The sequence below is a fragment of the Pipra filicauda genome, unplaced genomic scaffold (genome assembly GCF_003945595.2).
Source record: "Pipra filicauda isolate LSUMZ 115617 unplaced genomic scaffold, ASM394559v2 scaffold35_size7292922_pilon, whole genome shotgun sequence".
Taxonomy (NCBI): domain Eukaryota; kingdom Metazoa; phylum Chordata; class Aves; order Passeriformes; family Pipridae; genus Pipra; species Pipra filicauda.
In genome coordinates, this window is record NW_024104487.1 from 1,504,401 (window position 1) to 1,526,281 (window position 21,881).

Below are 21,881 nucleotides of genomic sequence, written 5' to 3' on the forward strand. Positions count from 1 at the left end.
TTGGTCCTAGAAATTAGCCAGGCTCCCTGTTCACTGTTGGGCTGCAGCATGCAATGCTTATGTCAGAGCTGTGGGTGCAGCTTGAGAACACACCAAGTGTCAAGTTCTATCTTGAGCAGGAAGTACAGGCCAGTTTAGGAAGGTCCAGTCCTGCTACCTCTATTTCAAGCAGGGTGTCAAGAATCATGGGCCATTAACAAAAGGGTTTTTTTAAGAATTCACTTTCAGAAAGCTGCAAGAATCAGTCTTAAAAATGAGCAGTAGTTAATCTGAAAAGGAACAATGCATGCACTCTAAGACTGGAACAAACACAAGTTTCAAAGCCAGTAGGTATGCAGGTCAACTTAAGTAACCATGCATGGTTTATCTGGGGATGTTGTTTTTTTCTGTGGGGATGGGGTAGTCCTCGACTTTTTTTTTTAGGTGCCTTGTGTCTGTGGTTTGGCTGGCTTCAGTCTCCAGCTGTGGGCTTTTGTAGAGCCTTTTCTTAGCACTCTCCAGTAGGATGCTCCTTGAGTTTACTTAAGTCAGGTGCTCCCTGATAAACAGAACACTCTGCAAGAGCAAGTTGTTATCCTTCAGAGTGGTATGAGAAAGCTCCTCAGTTTTCTGCGTTAAACACTGGAATGACTTATCCAATTCACAATAAGCTGACATTCATCTCACTGCCCACTAGAGTACTTCAACAGTTTTCAGCTCTAGGGCAGAAAACTAAAATGAGACAATAACTTCTGTCTGTAGCTTTTTTTTTCTGTACTTGGAGGCTCTCTTTCTTTTGGTTGAAGCCAGCTTACCACGCTACACAATTTAACCATCGTCTTTTATAGTATCATTATTACCACAGACAACTTTTCCCTTCAGTTTGTAATGAAAAGAAGGACCTCCTGTGTACAGGTTCCAGCTAGATTATGAATTTTGGTATTTCTTTTTATTTAACAGTGTGTCTCAACCTGTAGCTTACAGACACTTCAGGTCTAAAACTATTTAAATTGGTTGCTTTGGACTAAAACACAGATGAAAAATTAGCTTACTTGGGTTGACAAATGTGATCGTGAAAAATTATATTCAGAAATGTGACTTGATTCAAGCAGTTTTGCAAGTATGCCCTACAGGAAAGTATCTTTTAAATTGGTAGCATGGAAGATTCAGTATTGTTGCTGTTATTCTGAGGCAATTAGTTTTGCATAGGATGAGAACCAGATCCAGAAAACTTGATGATACACAAATGGTGAAGGCGGTAATCCTACATCAGCCATGTAAGCTGGATATGCAAAGCGAGAGGAGTGACAAGCTGGAATTCCATAAAGAAATGCTGACCTTCAGCTGGTTAAATGGCCCATTTTTCTTACGTTTAGTAGTGGAAGTTTGTAGACGAATAAACCTATTGTAGGTTAACCCTGGCTGGCTGCTGGGTGCCCACCAAATTGCTCTCTGACACCCTCCCCTCAGCAGGCCAGGAGAAAATAAGATGAGAAAACTCATGGGTTGAGACAGGGATTTTACTCACTGATTCCCATAACAGGCAAAATAAACTGGCCTTGGGAAAATTAACTTAATTTATTACCAATTAAAAATAAAGTAGGATAGCAACACATATAAAACCACTTTCCCCCAACCTCCTCTCTCTTCCCAGATCCAACTTCACTCTTCTACCTTCTCTCCCACAATGGTGCAGAAGGATGGGGGATGGTCACTTGAGGGTCAGGTCATAGTCAGCAACATTTCCCCTCTGCTGCTTCCTTCCTCCTCACACTGTTGCCCTACTCCAGCACGGGGTCCACTTCATGGGATAGATACAGTCTCTGATCAGCTGCCATCCATCCTCCTATGCTGGGCAGTCCTTCAGGAACTGACTATTCCAGCACTGGTCCCCCATGGGCAACAGTTCCTCCAAGAAACCTGGTCCCACATGGGCTCACAGTGCCGCTGCTTCCTTCAGGGCTCATGCATCCACCTGCTCTGTGTGGGGTCCTCCCCAGGCTGCAGTGTGGGTATCTGCTCCAGCATGTTCTACCATGGGTTGCAGGGGGACAGCCTGCCTCACCATGCTCTAAAAAGATGTAACTGCTGAACAGCAGCATAGTAGTAAGATGTTAATAGCAAGAGTGTTAGTATTGACATTTAATGCATGCATTAACTTGTACAGGCTGCAGGGAATGTCTGCTCCAGCACCTGGAGTACCTCCTCCTGCTCCTTTATAGGCCTAGCTCTCTGCAGGACTGTTCCTCACTCATCTCCCACAGCATTTTTTACCCCTTGTTAAATACATTATAGAGGGGAGGCACCAGCTTGGCTGACAGGCTTAGCTGTGTCCCATGGTAGGTCTGTTGGAACTGGCTCTGACACAGGGGCAGCTCTTGCAGTCCCCCTTGCTACCACGCCCTTGTCACTTAAACTCAGTACACCTCTCTACAAAGCAAAAGGTGGGTGTAACTTCAAAGATGCACTAAGAAGGTAAAGGCTTGATTCCTTCATCCAGTAAAAAACAGGCCACAGGGGTACAAAACAATCTTCATCAGGTGGTTTCTTTGAGAGCTTTGTCTCTCTAAAATGACCTACCTGAATTCTGGTAATTTACTGTAAAAGGAAAATAGATATTTTTCACAGGAGTAACATCAAGTAAAGTTGAATACATTTGTTTTTTAATTACAGGTATAACAGCAGTGAAATTGAAATACAAAATTAGCACGTAAGATTTGCATAGAGATAATTACTACTTAAAGAAGTACAAACTTCTAAAATTTCACAACTAAAAAGATTTACCTGCTAAACAACAGTAGCATAGTAATAAGATATGAATATTAAGAATGTTAGTATCAGTTAATGTATGGTTTTACTTGTACAGATCTTGAACAGCAGCAAGCTGATCAGAATAGGCTTGGCTTACATCATTACCACAGAACCACAGAAAAATATTAACTTGAAGCACAGTTTTTATTTCTTTTAACATAGATTAAGCAAGTTTTTTATCATAAAAAAAGCTTTAAGTATTATCCCCTTAACACAGTAATGGATTTTGATGTCAGGTCACAACAGGCTTGTAGGTATGACATTATCTGTAACCAGTAGCTACAATGCAGAATAAGCTTAATGCTGGGACTCAAAATGGATTTCCTTTCTCTAATTTCAATATCAGTTTCAACTCTTAAAATGAAGTTCAAGTTGCATTCACTAAAAGCTCCAGCTTTCCAAGTAATACTTGCAATTATTGCACTTGTACTGGTTGTACTGGCTTAGGAAAGCCATTCTAAAGCAACAATTTAATATTTATACATTTTAAAGCACTTGATCTTATCTACAAAGGAAATAAAGATGATAAACCCACAATTTTTTAAAAACTTAATTGTGAATAGTCTTAATTTTCAGAGTTTAAATGGATGTGCATCTAGTAACTACACTAGAAAAGCAACAGATGCTGCAACTACCCTATGATGACTAGTTTGGTCCATGTCAGTAATCAAGTGATGTTATAAAAAATAAACTAGTTTATTGTATATAAAATGAGTAATGTTGCATTTTTGTTCAGATTGCACAGTACAAACAAGCTAATATCTAAATTAATACTGTTACAGGTAGTTATTACATAGGGACAGCAGCTAGAAAAAATAAGTACCTCAAAGCAACAGACTTCTGCAGCCAGCTTTCCATAACATTGTATGAAAGTTAAATATGTCTTAGTTAGAAGTATGCATATTATAAAATGTTTGAAAAATGTTTAAGTATGAGCTGTTAAACTAGTTTTCCATAGCAAGAGTATATGATGATTATTTACATTTAAAAAATCCATTTTTCAGAAAAGAATTTACAATGAAATAAATAACCTTCAGCAGTCCCTTAACCCAACTACAAGATCTGTAAGTGGCAGTGAAAAAAAAGGTAAGCCACCTTGTGTCAATGTTAGGTCAGTAAAGTATGCGTCATCCAGAAAGAAGTGCAACTCTGCTTTAACTTTACTAGTCATCTAGAAACATGCACAATACATATAGGTACCTCCAAATATGGTACAGTCTTCAGTATTTGTACAAGATTATTCACAAAAACATACAATATATTTTACAGTCCTTTAATACAAAATATCGGTATCAAACCAATCTGAACTGCATTGATCAGACATTTACTAGGCAGGCAACCTGCGAAGAATAAAGTTTTTAAATTTAATCCCCTCTTCGCCTTTTAAACTCAAGCAAGATATAAGCAGTTTCTTCAAAACGTGTCGGTGATGTAAAGGTACTGACGAACATTAGCTGAACCTGTTTCCATATGTATTCACTGTCTCTCCAACACTATTTAAAGTATCAAAATGTAAAGCTGCAGTCTGAAGAATCCATCAAAAAAGAAACGTATTTACCTCCTTTTGAAATTATTAGATGAAACTGCTGTTTAGTTATCCCCACTAAAGATTTCAAGGATTGAAATAAAAAACAAACAAAACAAACCCCGAAAAAACAAAACAAAAGAGAGTTCAAATTTGAAACATGGAAGCATATCTAAGAGCTGGTTTGCTTCCTTTCACACCTGATACTTGGGAAGTTGTTAATCTTCCATTTAAGACACAACACAGTCATAACTGCCTTCTTGGAATGAATCCTCATCCTCTGTCTTAGCCTTGTCCTCTTCATGTCTGCTTGCACTGCTGTTGCCAGCATCACACTGAGGATTAGTGCCATGGATAGATGAAGTCCTGCTTTCCTCAGCTCTGGGGTTTGCTTGTTCAGGAACCTTAGAAGGATTCACTGGCTGAAAGGCTTCAGGCTGTACTTGCTCTTCTACTATTTCATTTAGTTTCTGGATCTGTGGTTTGATGATATTTAGAAATGGCTTGTACCCAGGGCTAGGAAGGTAATGGGAGAGAGCACTGTGAGTGAATTAGAAATTAGTACCTTTGTCACGTGCCTGAAAAGCAGGAACTCTTTTAAATAAATAGAAAAAGTCAACACTAATAAAACAATAAAAGTTGGAAGGTTGGTTGGTTTGTTGTGGTTTGTGTTTTGTTCTTTTCCCGGTTTAATTACAACTGTATTAAGTGACTGTGATGACAGAATGTTTCAGGTAGGACTGAGATGAAAGTTCCTCTTCAGGTAACAAATTATCTACAACTGGAATGAAGAAGAAGGTGGAAAGTAATACTTACCAATCTGTAGAAGCCCATTTGTCAACAGCATGTAGGCCAGTCTTGATATTCTGACAGATTTCTCCATCAGTATCAGCGGACTGCATTATACTGAAAACCTGGTTGATAACTGAAGATTCTCTGAGAATAAGGCCTATGACAACACACCAATCCAGACATCCTGCTTCCATGAAGATATGGAGCAAGTACCTATATGGAAAAAAACATCCTACTTATTTTTCCACTCTGAAGACAAAAGCAGAAGTCCCAGTGTGATTCTTTCTCCTAATGCTGCATTACCAGCAATTCTAGGTTTCAAATGCTCACATCAGTTGCTTACCGCAGCTGGACCTGTGACTTGTGCGGCCCTTTACTGGCCAGTTCTAGAGAGAGGTGTTCAAGCTCTGACTGCGTCAAACTTAGACTGGAGAAGTTTTCATCCACCATGGTCCAGTCACCATCCACCATAGAACTTGTTTCAGTCAGGTCCGTTGCTGAACCAATGCTGCATTCATCACCTATCAAAAACACTCAGAAACATAAGGGAAAAAAGAAACTACTTACTTTAGTAAGACTCAGAATTTCTGAACTACTTCCTATACAAACTGACAAACAGTAAAGCTTTTGGTGTATCACAGTTACTTCAGGAATACTGTCCGTCCCACTTCAGCATTCTTCTTGTCAAACTGTATGGTAGAACTATTCCTGCAGGAATGCAGTAGTTCTTCTATCCAGTAAAAATAATTCAGGAGAATAATATCAATAAGGGATCCTAAATATGTGTTGGCAATCATCATAAAAGCAGAGAGACAGTCTCTTGCCTACTACAGTTCTAGAATTAAGTCTGTAGGAAAGGTTACAGTCTGTCTAAAGATTCTTCTTTCTTAAGCTTTAATTTTGTTAAAATTGAAGTTGCAATATCAAGTTCTTTTCTTCATACAAAACCTGAAAATTCTGAATGCTTTGTAATGTAAATATTTACTTGCACTAATTAGAAAAAGAAATAAGTGTTTCTAATAAAGAAGAGCACTTGTAGCCACAGAATTTTCAAAGTTACAGTAACAACTGCAAAGCTAAAACCATTACAGTGGTGAGTCATGAAGGCACCTACCCTTCAGAACAATTTCCATATTAAAGCAGATGCATCTTTCTGTAGAAAATTTTTAGGAAGTTAATTTTGCTTCCTGCACATGAATACCACTGCTGGACTAGTAACTTGTGAAATTATTATTATTAGAATTCAGCTTGCAATGTTTTAAAGACTATTAATTTTATTTCACTTTAGAAAAAACTGCTTCTAAATGCATACCGAAGTCCATTGAACTCAAAGGCCTTCATCAAGCTCAGAAAAGAATAAGATACTTGTTTACAGAAAGAGCAATAATGGCAAACCAGCAGTACACGCAGTGCAACGGAAAGAGATACTCATTTTCCCCATTTTAGTTGTGCTTTTTTGTAGAGCTCTGCAACAAACTTACTTAAACCTAATGCATTCCTGCAGTCCCTAGAATTAATGAACAAGAGAAACAGGAGTGAAAAGAGTGAGACAGTGCCCAAGCAGACGGAGATGATCTCCAAATGCTCTGAATCTCATAGAAAGCTCTAGAATCTTGGGGAGATTGTAATTCACATGAAGCAATTAGGTCTTTCCATGTCCCCTGGAAAAGACATGACTTAGATACTGTTGAAAATGTTGGTCTAAGCTCAAACACAAGAGGGAGTATAAAAAATGAGATCAATGGTCAGACAAGCATTTCCTGTCTCAGATTGTGTTCAGAAAAAATACATGAAAAATAAAATTCCCCCTTGTATTTTCATAAGCTGATCATACATTTCAGCTTTTAGAAAAGCAATTTAAACACAGTCATAGGAAAAAATAAAACTATAGAGGTCTCTAGTTTTCCGAACTTCCTCAATAAATAATATGTCTAATATCACTCTAAAGAACTCCAAAAGCACAAAGTTCATGCAATTAGAGCAGTGCTAACCTGTGCAAGAGGCTGATCTGTGCGTTAGACAAAGATAGAAAGACCTCTTAGAACACTCTTCCTAGCCAGAATGAAAAAATACTGAACTTCAAATTATCACCAGAGACAGGAACTTCAGCAAATATCAATTTCATATTCTACTTCAAGTACTTAAAGCTGTACGGCATGGCCACTATCTATTGTAAAAATTTCAGTTTACTTTTCAACAAGACCTTTTTTTTCCCTGAATTTTCCTTATCAGCAGTTGAGAAGCAACAATACAGCAGTGGCACACAAATGTCAAAATCTAAGTGCATAATTCCAGGTGCATTTTTCCAGAGAAGGAAGAGTGACTAACCTTTACTTAGCAAAGGAGAAAGGAATGCATCTTGCATGTGTGGTCCATGGGATGAAACAGTGTCAATCTCCCTCTGGGAGCAGCTGACAGTCCCAAGCCAGCTGCGACTCCGAGGTGTGTTTGAAACCCCTGTATCCATTTCCATGTTTACAAAAGTGTCTGCAGACTGAGATTTTAGCAGTTGCTCCCCTATGGCTAAAAAAAACCAAAAACAAACCAGACCATAGAAAAGTTATGTAGCTATCCAAAAAGAAATTTGGACAGACTTCCTGGCATTTCAGGATGCTAAAACTTGTATCTAAGTCAATATTCAATCAGTTTGCTGAGGGACCAAGAAAATGAGGAATACAGCAAGTTTAGGTATTTCAAGAATTCCTGATCAGCTTTTTATGTGAGCACTGGCATAGAAAGAGTATCATCTGATAAAATGTTAGCATCAATAGACCTCAAGAGGGATGCTGCTTCTAAGAGGAGGAAGGCTTGGCAGCTATTGTCAATTCTGCCATAAGGAGATAAACCAGTGAACTGAGGAATTAGTAACACAAAGGAAGTTTACATCGAAGTCTTCCAAGCTCTTACCCTCTAGCATAAAGCAAATTTCAAATATTAGGAACATCAATTTTTAATTTAAAAAAAAAACTAAACAAACCTCATCTAAAGACTATATAAGAATATTGATTTTAGTAATTTTCTGCAGCAGAATTTCCATGGAGCAATTTCCATGTTCAACTCAACATCTGCACAAGTGATACCCACTTCAGTAAACTTGAGAACGTAGGAAACTTCAACAGAAACAGTCATCACAACAAGAGATACCATCTGTGCTAAACAGAATCCCTTCAAAAAGTACACCCTCTGTGAGAAAGCTGTGGTGGCAAGCCTCAGCCTGTTCTTTGTTTGGGTGAACAGAGACAGAACAGATTCAGATTCACAGATGAAGGACTGCAGGAGGGAAACCTAGTCCTTATCAAGTCAGATGTTACAGCACCTGTTTTGTACTTCCCATTCTTGAAAGGTGAATTAATGGACGAAGCTGGTATGACTGGAAATGGCCAAAGGAAATCCTTGTGTAGCTTTTTCAAAGCTAACACAAAATCCTCTACATGGGCAGCTCTGGCTCTCTCCTTGCACAACCAGCCGATGAGCTCAAAGCCCAACTGTGCAGCAAAGCAGCCGAGGTCTTTCAGCTTGATTTCTTCCAGCAGGCGCCGAGCGTGCCGCCACAGCATCATGTCAATGTACATGTTCTCAGCACAGTCACTGTCCTTGCTCCACCTGTACACAGACCACAGAACCACGTTAAGACTGATAAAACCGAGTCGTTGTGGCTGTTTGCCACAACCACAGTACATAAAGTGACCAGAGTGGGGGGCAGAGAACAGGGGGGGACTTTCTATATTAATAGCAAAAACAGTTTTCATCATTCCTTGCTATTTATATTCTCTGAAAGATCCCACTGCCTCAACACGCAGGTGAAATAAAGAACAAAAGTTACAACAGCAGCACTGTTTATTGAGTATTAAACTATTAGCAGTGCAGAAAAAAGTAAAGCAGTAGAGCTAAAAGCCAGATACCATTACAAACTGACTTCTGAGAAACAAGTTTAGAGAACTAGTCAAATATTAGTCTAGGACCCTTCCTATCAAAACTTTTAGTATAGTACTCTCTATGAAAAATTACTAAGAGTATTTGAATTTATACTAAGATTGTTTTAAAAGTCTTTATGGGGAAAAAAGTCAAAACAAAGATAATAATGAATCCCAGCTCAATGCTGCTTCTAAACCATAATACCTATAAATATCAATTCTGTATACAGCAGCTTTAGAGTGGTTCACCCCAAGGTGTAAAAGGCTCTATTTGTAGCTTGTCAACACACTGATAGATCAATGTGCACAGCAGCACAGTGCAACTGTGATAACTATGACACCGCAAACTGTGAACTTTCAGCAAAACAGAGCCTTCAAGTGTGAGGCATGTGATCTCACTAGCTATTGAAATTACTACACATGCATACAGTGGTTTCAGATGCTTTTGGTCAGCGAGCATACCGGTATATATATACATACACACACATGTATTTACATGTGTGAGAATATATTCTCCAAAGAATGTTGTGAGAGACACAAACATTACAAGAGCTGTGAAAACACAAATGCAAAGGATGTGGAAGGAGACTATCACAAATCTAACTCTATCATATGGATGTATTTCTAGAACTTAAATTGGTAAGAGTGTTAGTACAGTACCTAACAAAGTGGGGAAGGAGATGACATTACTACCAATTACCTTTTTCCAGACGGGCCAGAAGGCATACTCAGTGTTTTAGTCAAATTAAACTTGCTATGGAGATTCTCCGCTGACTGGGATAAACTAATGCTGCGATGCCTGAAGAATTCAAAGCCACTACTTGAACTAGGTTCCTAAAACCAAGAAAATTAAAACAACACAGTCAAAGGAGCAAACAAGCTATGTAATGTCAAGATTAATCATAAAAGGTTTGATGCACAGTATTTGCTTTTCTCATCACAAACCTGAGTTGTTGGTGTAGCTGGGGGTGTCTCTGTTTCTCCAGAGCCAATGGCTTTAAGAAATCTAATCATATGACGACAAAGATCCCACTTTCCCTGCTCTAAGGCAGTATTAAATAGGAGAGTAGCATGTTGTCTGCTAACTGCTGGAACTTCCATATTCTGCAAGTAACAAAGTGTAATTAAGTTATTTACTTTTGCTGTAGAGCAACAAAAGTCCTATTAAGCCACATGGAGTCACATTCAAGTATACCAAAGATTATAAAAAGCAAATTTCATGCTACTATTTTCCTTTTTAAAACAGTAAACTAACTACTTACATCACATGATCTTCCCCTCCCTCCTTCATAACAGGGCATAATATCAACAGAAAACTGTTAAATTAAAAATGTGCTGAACATGCACAACTTTGGTATGACATTTTTAAAATACTGCAATATTAGTAAATATCACCACTCTTGCAATATATTAGGTATCATCACCTGTAGGATAATAAGGTAAGAGGCAGCTGTGTCCAAGTCCTGGGCCATTAAGCACTCTTCAAATAAGTCCTTAGGGTTTCCAACAGCAGCAAAAAGGTAATTCCACAGGGCATATTCTGTCTTCCTAGCACAATGAACAACTGTCTGCAGGAAGAGGGGGAACTCTGTAATGAACTTCGCCACAGTGGGAAGGAGAGGGTCGGGAATGGGTTCCCGCGAGGTAGCTTCTTCTTCCAGCACTTCATGAAGCATCAGTTCTAGTACATGAGGAAAGTATGGTAATGTGGCACAGGAGTGGGCCAAAAGCAAGGCTTGTTCACCGAGGTTCCTAACCAAGAGCTGGCGTAAAATGTGATGGAGGTAGATCTGAGAGGTTCTCTCAACAATGGAGAAAGGAAAGAGAACCTCCAAGTGTTCTCTAGCACTGGTTTGAGTGTATAAACAGTCATAGAGCACAGTGTCATTAACAGCACCAAGAACCAAGGCATCTTCAAACAAAACAGCCAATGGGTATATGTTGATGTGGAAAGGCAGCATGATCCGTCTTGACAGAAAAGAATGTGGTTTTCGATGATCTCTGGGAAACAGGGGAAGCCAGACTTTCATACCTGCCCCACCACAGCTGAGCCACAGAGCCTCCAATAAGTGGCGTTTCTGTTTGTTAATCCTGCAAGTAGTCCATACATTTTCAACAGACTGGGCTAGGACAACTGGAGCACAAAAAGGCAGCTATTTAAAATGAAAAATAAACATAAAATCACTATTCATTACTCCTTTTTTTTACCCTCTTCACAAGAACTATTTTTTAGCTAAGAACTACTCTCTTCAAACATGTTCTTCTTCTAACAAAGAAGAAACAAATCTGCTTATCTCTTAATTGCACCTTAGCATCTGAGAAAACACCACTTATTACTTACATTAACTCAAGACATTTCTTTGACTTTTTTTAATCTCCTTAATACTTAGTCAGGAAGCAGAAAGGTGAGAATAAAGGAGAAAAATAAAAATGTGCTCTCTGCTTCTTCAGTGAGCCCACAAGTTCAAACTAGAACTGACAAAATTACTATAAACACCATATCTGCTAGTGTTTGAGCTGCAAACAAATCTACATCTGAACTTCACAGATTTCACTTTCCTGAAGTGCTTGTTTCACATAGAATTGGTTTTCATCAGAACAGAAGAACTGAAAAATTCAGTAATCAATTTCTAGTGGTGGTGTTGTTTTCAGGAACACTGTAAACATACTCTGCAAAAAATGACAATGCTTCATAAACATATGGAATAGTTTTAGATAGACCATAGATTTTCTGTCATTGGTGCATACCAAATTTTGCACAGGATCCTTACGCTTAAAACTTGTTTATTTCACTGCAATATAACCAGCAAACACAACTGGTAAATAGTTTAGTTAGACATTCTTAGAGGGGGGAAAAAAAAAGCCATGGAATAGTAATATACTTCCAGTTAACAATTCAGTCTTTAAGTGTGGATACTGCCCTGCATTATAGATCTATTTTCTTTATGTCTGGACCACTCTCTTCCATAACTTCTTCAGACACTTTTAAAGCTATATGCACTATTCCACGTATATTTACTCACATGCTTTCTTTGATTAGGATTATTATCTTTATCCCGTATCTGGGGTCCAGATCGATCCCTTTGCAACATGATGAGTTGTCCTGCTAAGTTAAGCATAATACTTTCAGCTTCACAAGCCTATGGATAAAAAGAATATTATGCACATTATTTAAGCTTTTTGAATGCATCATTTTACTCATAACCACAATAAAACCCCAGAATAAAAAGAGTAAATTAACTGCACCACCTTACACAAATGACTAACAACCAAATTACATACAGGATGACCCAGAAAAATCAGGTAGAACTAAGTACTGCAGTTCTTGTGCAAAGGAACTGGAAGGTTTCTTATTCACCAGACTCATTCCATGTGTTTGTTTGATATGGACTTTTTCCAACTATGTATCTTGGCACAGCCAAGCCACCAGCATTTTAAGAAAAATAAAGCTCTGTATTCTTATCAGTATCATAACTATATGATTACCAGTATCTGACTGCAAAGACTAACACTGATACACAAACCAAAAAGAGCTGAGCCAAAAAGAGTTGAGCCACAATTGCACAGCATCTTGAACTTTTATTTAGCTGCAGCTAGAGAAAAATCCTTCTAGTTAGGTATATCAAGAAAGCAAAGTATTCTTTCTGAAGATTTATTTCAGAACTGTCTCCTGTTAATTTTAAATCAAGTCACTGGAGCTATTGCCATGACGTGCATTAAGCTTAGTTTTAAAATATGTGGATAGAGGATCTGTATGGTAAATTTGAAGCATTAGGGGTCAAGAAATAGGTAAAAACACCGAAAAGGCTGACACACTCCACAAAGTCAGACACATTGCTTTGTCTACAGTGCAGGGTCATATTAAGTACTAAGAATAATATTTATATTTTGATCAAGAGGATCAACAGAATTTAAAGATAGGGGCTCTTTTTTAGAAAGGAAGAAAGAAGTAGTATCTCTTCAGTCTGAAACAAAGTTTAAATATTACTGTCATATTTATGCTGTAAAAAGTTTCAGTAGCTTTTTCTCAAAATTAGGAAACACGAGAGGTCAGGTAATTCAGGAATACAGATGCTGTCTCATGGTTAAGATGGACTAGAAAACCACAAGTATGTTGCTTTTTATGCCCATGTCTAAGACCACATCAAAGTCTCTGGACACATGTTCAGCACTGTAGGACCCTAAATTAGAAGGAACTGAAGGAAGGAACCACAAACCTTCAGACTTCACATCTGTGCCACCACTTTCGTATCTGCCAGTGCCTTTGGGATGTGGAGAAAATTATGCACCTCCACGTTTCCCAGCGTGCCTCACAGACAACACAACTTCTCAGCCATCTTAAGGTAGCTGCTCTCACAAAAAAATACACTTCTTACCGCAGCTACTTGGTTAAGCCTAATTTGCTTACACCCCAGACAGCAAAAATCCCAGTTCTCTTTGCACTATGTTCTCAGTGGCCTGACTAATTTTTGGAGCTAAGACAGGGCTTCACCTTTGCACCTTAAGTTATTGTTTGGCTGTTGACCTATCTCCTGACATAACTAGCGGGGGATATTATCTTACTTTATTTTAGCGTAGTAGGAAATTGACTAAAAGTAACCTTATATGGTCATATGCCATCTTTTCCTTTTTTCTATTTATTCTTTGAGTAATAGACATGCTGCTGCAAGAAAGGTAATTCCTAATGATACAGATTGCTCTGGTTTTCAACTTTTAATACACAACAGAGCAACATACCCTTGACATAGTTAAATTAAATTTGTCCTCCAAGATTTGGCCCCAAATTTAGATAAGATAAAGATAACAAGAGAAGGTATGAAATAAAATCCAAATTCTTACTTCTTTTTCCATCCCCTCGCCCCCAATTCACACATAAAACGTCTGTATAATAAGCATCAGAAAAAACGTTCTGGACTTTACCATATAAAAGAACCACTGATTTATGATTCATTTATAAGCCAGGTAACCCTTGAGGAGGAAGCTAACAAATCCAGGCACCAATTCTACCAAATTTTGAAACCTGTTACCTGCTGAGGCATCTTCAAGGTTATGCCAGTCTCTGTCCTCACTGATGTCAATGTAACAGACACTACAAGAAAAGGATGAGGAATGTACCGAGACATGGACACTTCCTGAAGAACTTGGATACTGGCAGTAGGGTTAAGACTGAAAGGAAAGATGAGAACATTTAGATATTTTACAATAGTATTTAACATAAAGTTACTATCTTGAAGTAAACCTAATGAAAAAAATAAGCAACTTAACCCCAGTGAACAGTTTATTCTACAGACTAAAATGATGTTTCTTCAATCAGGAATCAGTAGATATGCTCTCATATCTACTCTGCATAAAAGTTACCAAATAAACCTAAGCTGGGTTACTTATCTTGATAGTTTGGGGAAATACACCTATAAGTGGATAGAAGACAACATCAGATGCTTCAGAATAACACTCTATTGACCCTTCAATGAGACAGTTCCAGAGCTTGGATTCTGCTGGGAGTCTTTCTGGAAAAGTATTGAAAATATTTTCCTCTAAAGCTGATCAACAATTTGCTTTCTTACAACAAAAAAGGTCCTGTCTGGCTGAAACCAAGATATCATAACTGTAAGAAAAATCATCTGCTTAGGCACTTAAAAAAAATGAAAAGCTACCTGTGAATCTTTATCTCCTCCTTGCGTTCTCTAATCTTAACTGTCGCAAAGTATCAGGCATATCTTATGTTGCTACTAAATTTTTGCACTAAAATAACTCCCCATCACAATAACAAAACCAAACCTTTTCTCTCTCCATCTTTGCAAGTCTGCTGCCACCTCACAATTCCTACTTTTAATGTTAGAAATGTTCTTTTATTTAAAAATATTCAAATACTTGGCTGCCTTTTGTACTTTTCTCTTCTATTTACATTCAGTTTTCATCCTATCAGTTAAGAACATGTTTGATCAGACAGCTGGAAATGTGCATGCATCAGTCACTACCTCCACACCTAATCTGTCTATCAGCATGCATGCAAGTGACAACACTTGTGCATACAGACAACACTTATCCCTCTGTACTTTAAAAATTCAACTCCACAAGTTATCAAACACCTTTGTATTATGCTAAGAATTTACTCAGACTGAGAACAGATTTACAAGTACCATACTGCAAAAGCATTTAGATACCGACACTCACCCCTCAGACCTTCTCTCAATACTGTAAAGGCAAATGGAACAATCTGCTCTGAACAATATGACAATGTCCCGGAAGACACTCAGTAGTAACGTGTCTGCTTGCACTTTGGTGATGTGCGCAAACGCATTGTCAAGATTAGACGTTCGCAGGTAGATTCTCAGCTGCAAGGAAAAGGAGTAGTTTGAATACAGGTTCTATTAACCAATAAACTAACAATAGTTCCACTTTCAATTATTTTCTTTTTTGGTGGAATGGCTGTCCAGGATTTCTAGCAAGACACCTTACTGGGTTATCAAATGTTTTACCCATTGCATTTTATTATTGCATCCCAAGTGATTAAAGCACAGTACAACCAAATCTGAAGTACTGAACAACAATATTAAGGAAGGAGTTTTAGTCAGTAGTTTTAAAAAGCAAAAAGAAAGTAAATCTTCTCTGCCGATCTAATTTAAAACCTTACCAAAGTGTCCCAAAATACTGTAACTGGGCATCTCAAAACAGTCTTCATGCTAACATGCAAAAATGTCACAAAGTTTTCAGAATAATAGGTAGATTCACTGTAGTCAGCAAAAAAATGGTTTTTAACAGTAACAATAAAAATTTTCTGCAAATAATTACTTGTATATTAATAAATAAATTCTGAATATGACCAAAAACCACCTATGTTTATAATTTGCAAATATGTTAATAATACTACTGTGCTTTTCATGTTTATAATACTAGTGTAAAACAGATCAGATATTCTAATCATTATATATTTACTTTGAAGAAAAATACTTCACCTCTTCTTGATGATCATTTAGATTATAACAGGCAAGAACGATGAAGTCATTCCACCATGCTAAGCCACCTGTTACCATCATATTTTGCTCCTAAAAAAAAAATGACATATATGTATGCATTTTTATATACTTATACACAGGAACATGTACGTTATATGAGTAATTTCTGAAAGCCATACATGATCTCTATAAACTATACACATATGGCAAGACAATCTATGTATATGAAGTTTTTGATGGTTAGAAAACCAAAGTACTAAAGAATTGTATGCAAAGGACAAACATCACCCTATAAAACACAGCTTTTCACAGTTCCTTATGCTATTGGCATCCCTGAACTTAAATCTGCTTCTGGCCAGAATTTACAAGCTTTACATCCAAAGCTGTGTCACATAAATTCTCAGGTAAGACAATGGAAGTGTCTGACTGTACACACTCTGATTTGGAAACCTGTTAATAATCAGACACAAATCAGTGTGTCAAAACAACAAGATAAGTGTTTCAGACATTTTATGAAAAACACATGTAAAACCAGCATCCCTAATCCCAAGTGTGTCTACAGGCTGTTTACTTGAAAAAGATATTTTTTAGTTTTCACCAAGTCTCACATGCCAACAAATAAAATCTTCCAGTACACCAGAATAAAATACCACAACTTCTCACCTGGGTAATGTTTCCAAACAGCTTCCATTTTTTGGTGAGTAAAGAATAATGTGCAAAACCAAACTTGCCAACAACAGCTACATTCTGTCCAAGCTTGTCAATAGCTGAAAACTGTAAAAAAAAATAAAAAATTATCAGAACCTTATTTAAGGGAACTTATTTAAATGATATATCCTATCCAAGAACACCACCACAAGGCACTATAACATCAGACCCAAAATTTGTAAGGTATCTTCATGTTTTATAATTTACTGCCCCACACAGTCTTTTCTGTAATGTAAAACAATGATGTCATTTTCCAGAGCTCAGCCAATCGTAATGGACAATTATAAACCTCCAATATTTTTAAATAAGCAGGAATATATTCTTCAAATAACTCACCCTTATAGGCCAGTTGCTCTCTAGATATGTACTATGAATCTAAAAAAAAAGAGAAAATCAAAACCACATGACTATACCAAGTACCACTAAAGTACTGAGCAGTTACGATGTCCTAAAGTAATTTTTACAATGTCCTGTTTTTCCAGAACACTGGCTTCAACGTTTTTAATGCTGGATTTTCTTTTTTAAATACAATTACTCCCAGTCCGCTTAAAGTTACTGAAGCCCAAGTGTTACCCTGTTCTTAACACATGAAATATCAAAATGCATCAACAATATACAACAGCTAATACTATATCGCAGATTAATCATTATAATTTGCTCATCTCCCCTCCCAGGTACTTCTCCCTCCAAGTGATCCTTTCATGGGAACAACAAAGTTTTGACAAACAGAGTGTTCAAGTGTGAGTTTCAGTGTTGAGATGAAATTTCTAATCCCGTTAGAAATACACATCAGCATATCCAAAAGCCTTGTTATTAGAGAACTTGACTGGAACATGTCAGATTAAATCTTGACACTGGATGCTTCATGTCACATGGAATGATACAAAACAAGGTTCAAACTCCAGTCCTTGGTCTGGCATAAAGTAGGTAGGTACTTTCATTACCCAGTCACTTTCTGTTTTCATGGGTATGTTGCTCCCCACAGTAATTCTAATTGTGTCAGCTTTTCTCTTGCCTCAGCCTTCTCCCTCCTACAGCAGTTTCAGAAGACAGAAGAGCTACCTGACCAGCTAAAGTGGAAACTCAACAGCATCTAGAACCTGACTTACATGCTTAGAATCAAATGCTGTTTGCTTCTATCGATTCATGTACTACGTGAAGAACAAAGTTTTGGGGACCTTGTAAAAACCTTTATTTAGAAAAATACCTACCGATTCAAGCATGAAGAATCAGAATTACAGTAGAATTACAGATTAAAAGTTATTTAACTTTTTGTTTATATTAGACAACATTGTACCAAGGCAAACCCCAAGAGACAATAAAAAGGCAATGATATCATACTAGAGGAAAACAGTATGGCAGAAGAGAGTTGATGAGATCAGCTGCAAATTTCAGTCCTACAAACTTCTGCAAGCACAGAGCACATATAGGCAACAATTACCTGTACAACATGCCAATGCCGGTGTCCTAGTAAAGTGCTTAAACCCTGAGAATCTAAACTGCCATCTGAAAACGGGCCTCTTTCCCTGCTATGGTTATGTTCAGAGTGTGCCGAAGTATTTCTGGGACTCTGAGCCTGTGTTGCATCTCCACAGTTCAAATACAAGCGATCTTCTCCTTGAAGGAGGACTTGTTCCTGGTTACTCTGTATTAAAAACAAAACAACAAAAAAACAAAAGCAACCTTGACTTCCATGTACAGAAAACAAAGGAAAACACATGATCAATATATTAAGAGCACTGAGGCAGTTCTCAGTTTTTTTATCACTATGTACCAGCAGGTTTGATGCATTGCATAGCAGTATTTTCACAGTAGCATTTTAAAGGCTCTACGTCAAAACGGGAAACAAGCCTAATGGCTTCAAAACAGACTTAGAATCTGTTAAGAGAGTAACTCAGAGGTCACCTGAAAACTGGAATATGCTTTAAAATCAGGATCAAGAAAAAACTTACCATACAAGGATTAACAGTGAGGGCACTCTTGATGAACTGAAACTGCAGAATACCAAACTGCTGAGCTTTATTATTTGCATCTCTTTCAGGTTTCATGTTTGAAGAAGAATTCCCATCAATAACCCAGAGATGATACCCTTCTGATCCCCAGGTCTGAATGTAAAAGAATAACAATAATAAAAACCTTAAACCAAAACTATATATTCTCAAAAAACAAGAACTACAGAAACTTACTGGAACTGATCTTATGATAGACATGAGCCTGGTAAAAAACCCACACATTTTGGTGTTCTAAAATGTATCATTATAGGAATCAAGCAGTAAAATTGAAAAGTAACAGTAAGAATCTAACTTGAATTATTTTCTTTATTATGCAAAAAATATTAATTAAATTAAGTGTGACTACGCAAAGATACCCAAACAATCCTGATCCCCAAAATTACACTGGCTCTTGTTCATGTGGTATCAGAGTTCCACTCTTTGAAGTTTTTTAATAGCTACATTGTACTGCCATTGCAAATATGTACCTCCACTTGAGACACGAGTTTAAAATTGTCAATCTTCACAGCAACTAGGTCATACATAAATAAAACAAAATGTTTTAGAAATGCTGTACAAAATTCATCATGGATTGTATGAGGCCTTGAAGAATGTGTTTGATATTTAACAATATCTATTGATTTTACAGATTTAATGTTAACTACTTTGTATTAAAAAACCAGCAGTTAAGTTTCTCTGGAATTCATAATCTGAGTAAAGTTACTTTAACTGTCAAGGGTCAGCCCGTAATTTTAGAGAAATAAGGAAGTTTACAATTAGTGTTGTATACTGTGTCTCACTGTTCTTTAAAATACAGCACCAGATTAAAAAAAAAAAAGGAAAAAAAGGATATTACGGAAAACCAAAAGTGTTCATTCTTAGAAATAAAAGCAAAGGCAAGAAAAGGCATGTCATGAATACTTCATGATCAGGTTTACACACGAAAAGAAAAATTCATCAGTTGCCGCATTTTCCTTCAATGCAACACTGCAGTTAAGAAGTATACTAGAGGCATCTTACTCTTGAAAATTAAGCGAAAAAAAGACAGTTTGATTTTCTGAAAATCTGTTATACCAAAACCAATTTAAAACACTAACAGCCACCCTATTACAGTATTTTTACATTCATATTTACCATGGAACTGATCTTCAGAGGGTCCTTTTTGGCACCATCAGATTGATACCTTAAAAACAGAACAGAACAAGTTTGAGTTTGGAACTAACTTTATCAAAACAAGAAATTATCTCTTTATCTTCCTATTGTTATATGCTTCTATACCGAACCTCATCTCAAATGGTAAAGCCCGTTTGATCCACAACACAGCAAAAAAGGCAATGCAATTGTAGATGTGTAGCATAAACTGTCTGAATGATGATTTCCGGATGTTAGCATATTTTCAGCAAATATATAGTGGCACTGAGGGAATTTTAATATTTGCTTGCTCAAGCTTGCCTTTAGGGCAATTTGCTTTTACAGCCAAAAAGACCACTATAAATGATATATTCAAATGATCCCCTCCTAAATATTTTTCAATGATTTCAATATCTAAGAGATCACAAGGGAAAAAGATTTTAAAAAGCTAATTCAGTGAATTAATTTCTAATTAAATGCTTTTAATTAGAAAAATAAAGGCTCCTATTTACAATTTCATTAAAGATACTCACGCAAAATCACCTCCTAAAGTACAGATAAGCTGAGCACCAAAAACACTCCATAAGGACAAGCCTCCACATTCCCAGGTCACCATCACAACACAGCTATCAGGTGACCATCTGATTAGTTTAACAGGTCCTGTTTTATTCCAAATATCTGTTTAAAACCAGACAATAAAATATCATGTGAAAAACATCTAATGTCCTTCAACTGTCTTCATGGTAAGAGCAGAAACAAAAGTATATGGAAATAAATACTTGATTTTTCAATTAACTGATGTATTAAATCAAAATTACCATATCAAAATTAATAAGTAGCAGACTTATCAAATAAAATTTATCAAATAAAAATTTCATGGTTTCTTTCCACTGCATTCTTGGTTTTTTAAGAAACTAAGACTACATGAAAACATGTCAGATATACACTGCGCTATAACACAACCACAGAACTACAATTCTGATAAAATGATTTTTAGGACAAAAGAGGCACTTAACTCTGAAACTCTTATTTACAGTTTTGTTTTTTAACTGAAACTTTATAGGTACACCTATTTTCAGTTGAGGACACAATTTACCTACTTTGTTCCTCACTTTCATCACTACTACGTGAAAAATCTCCCTGCAGTTCAAGGAAGGCCGCTGCATTACTCCATTTTTTTTCTGTAGTACTCTATATGTCAGTTGGTTCAAGTTAATTCACACTTCTGTTATACTTATTATCAGTTTTGACAATATTCTCTCATTTTCTCAGGTGAATAATTGGAAAGTAATCTCAAGATTCAGATTTAGTTAAAAAAAAAACCAAACCAAAACAAAACCAAAAAGCCACAAATCGCCCACCCAGACCATCACATATGAAACACATCCAAAAGTTGAGTTAAAAAGCAAGCAACTAAAAGAAGAATTGCACAAGAGTAAATTACTACAAACATGCAGGAGTAAATACAATCACAGCAGTGATCATGCAAACAAACAAACAGATGGCCAAGAATAAAAAGTATTCTATACCCTAGAAACAGTTGGACAATTCTAGCAATAAAAGTAGCTCACCAGGGTATTGTTTTGGTGTCAGCTCCAATTTATGAGAAAGCTGCATGGCGCCAGTGGTGGTATCTATCGTATAAACCTGCACAGAGCCACTGAAAGAGATTACACATGCCTTAGACTACATTTGGATTTCTCATCAGGTTCAAGAGGTTAAGGAAAGCCGCTTTTTCTCTCACAAATACCAAACTTATTTAGAACAGAAATGTTGTATCAAGTAATATTCAAATAATTTTATGAAACGAATTTCTAAGATACTTTCCAGAAGGCAGCAGAAGACCCAAAACACCAGCCCTCTATAATAACCAATGCACTGTTTCATTCTCTGAAAATATATATGCACACAAAATTCATATATTTATGGCTTCCAACTGCAAGACAATCCATGAGGAAAGTCAGTATTTCTTCAGTGCTAAAGTTCATCAGGGTTGTACTAATGCATATCAAGATCAGTAAATTACAGTAACTACTACTGTTTCAGAGGAAACACCAACACACTACATTGTTAC

The 21,881-nt window shown here is 36.9% G+C and overlaps 1 protein-coding gene across 5 annotated transcripts in view; it reads right to left on the bottom strand.

Moving 5' to 3' along the window:
- Window positions 1-2,620: 2,620 nt before the first annotated feature.
- RIC1 (RIC1 homolog, RAB6A GEF complex partner 1) overlaps window positions 2,621-21,881 on the bottom strand; it is a 48,460-nt gene continuing 29,199 nt past the window's right edge. For 3 of the 5 annotated variants that reach the window (XM_027709781.2, XM_027709782.2, XM_027709780.2), the window contains exons 8-26: window positions 21,379-21,467; window positions 20,341-20,485; window positions 19,811-19,859; window positions 18,638-18,790; window positions 18,127-18,330; window positions 17,022-17,060; window positions 16,641-16,751; window positions 15,978-16,067; window positions 15,196-15,356; window positions 14,049-14,187; window positions 12,045-12,161; window positions 10,446-11,174; window positions 9,967-10,125; window positions 9,722-9,855; window positions 8,424-8,710; window positions 7,436-7,630; window positions 5,451-5,640; window positions 5,132-5,320; window positions 2,621-4,831 (exon numbers count right to left, since the gene is read on the bottom strand). In XM_027709781.2, the coding sequence (XP_027565582.1) occupies window positions 4,546-4,831; window positions 5,132-5,320; window positions 5,451-5,640; window positions 7,436-7,630; window positions 8,424-8,710; window positions 9,722-9,855; window positions 9,967-10,125; window positions 10,446-11,174; window positions 12,045-12,161; window positions 14,049-14,187; window positions 15,196-15,356; window positions 15,978-16,067; window positions 16,641-16,751; window positions 17,022-17,060; window positions 18,127-18,330; window positions 18,638-18,790; window positions 19,811-19,859; window positions 20,341-20,485; window positions 21,379-21,467 (3,466 nt within the window). In that variant the 3' untranslated portion in view covers window positions 2,621-4,545. Of the gene's footprint in view, window positions 4,832-5,131; window positions 5,321-5,450; window positions 5,667-7,435; window positions 7,631-8,423; window positions 8,711-9,721; window positions 9,856-9,966; window positions 10,126-10,445; window positions 11,175-12,044; window positions 12,162-14,048; window positions 14,188-15,195; window positions 15,357-15,977; window positions 16,068-16,640; window positions 16,752-17,021; window positions 17,061-18,126; window positions 18,331-18,637; window positions 18,791-19,810; window positions 19,860-20,340; window positions 20,486-21,378; window positions 21,468-21,881 lie in introns of those variants that run through there. The other 2 variants (XM_027709783.2, XM_027709785.2) reach the window with 2 other exon arrangements.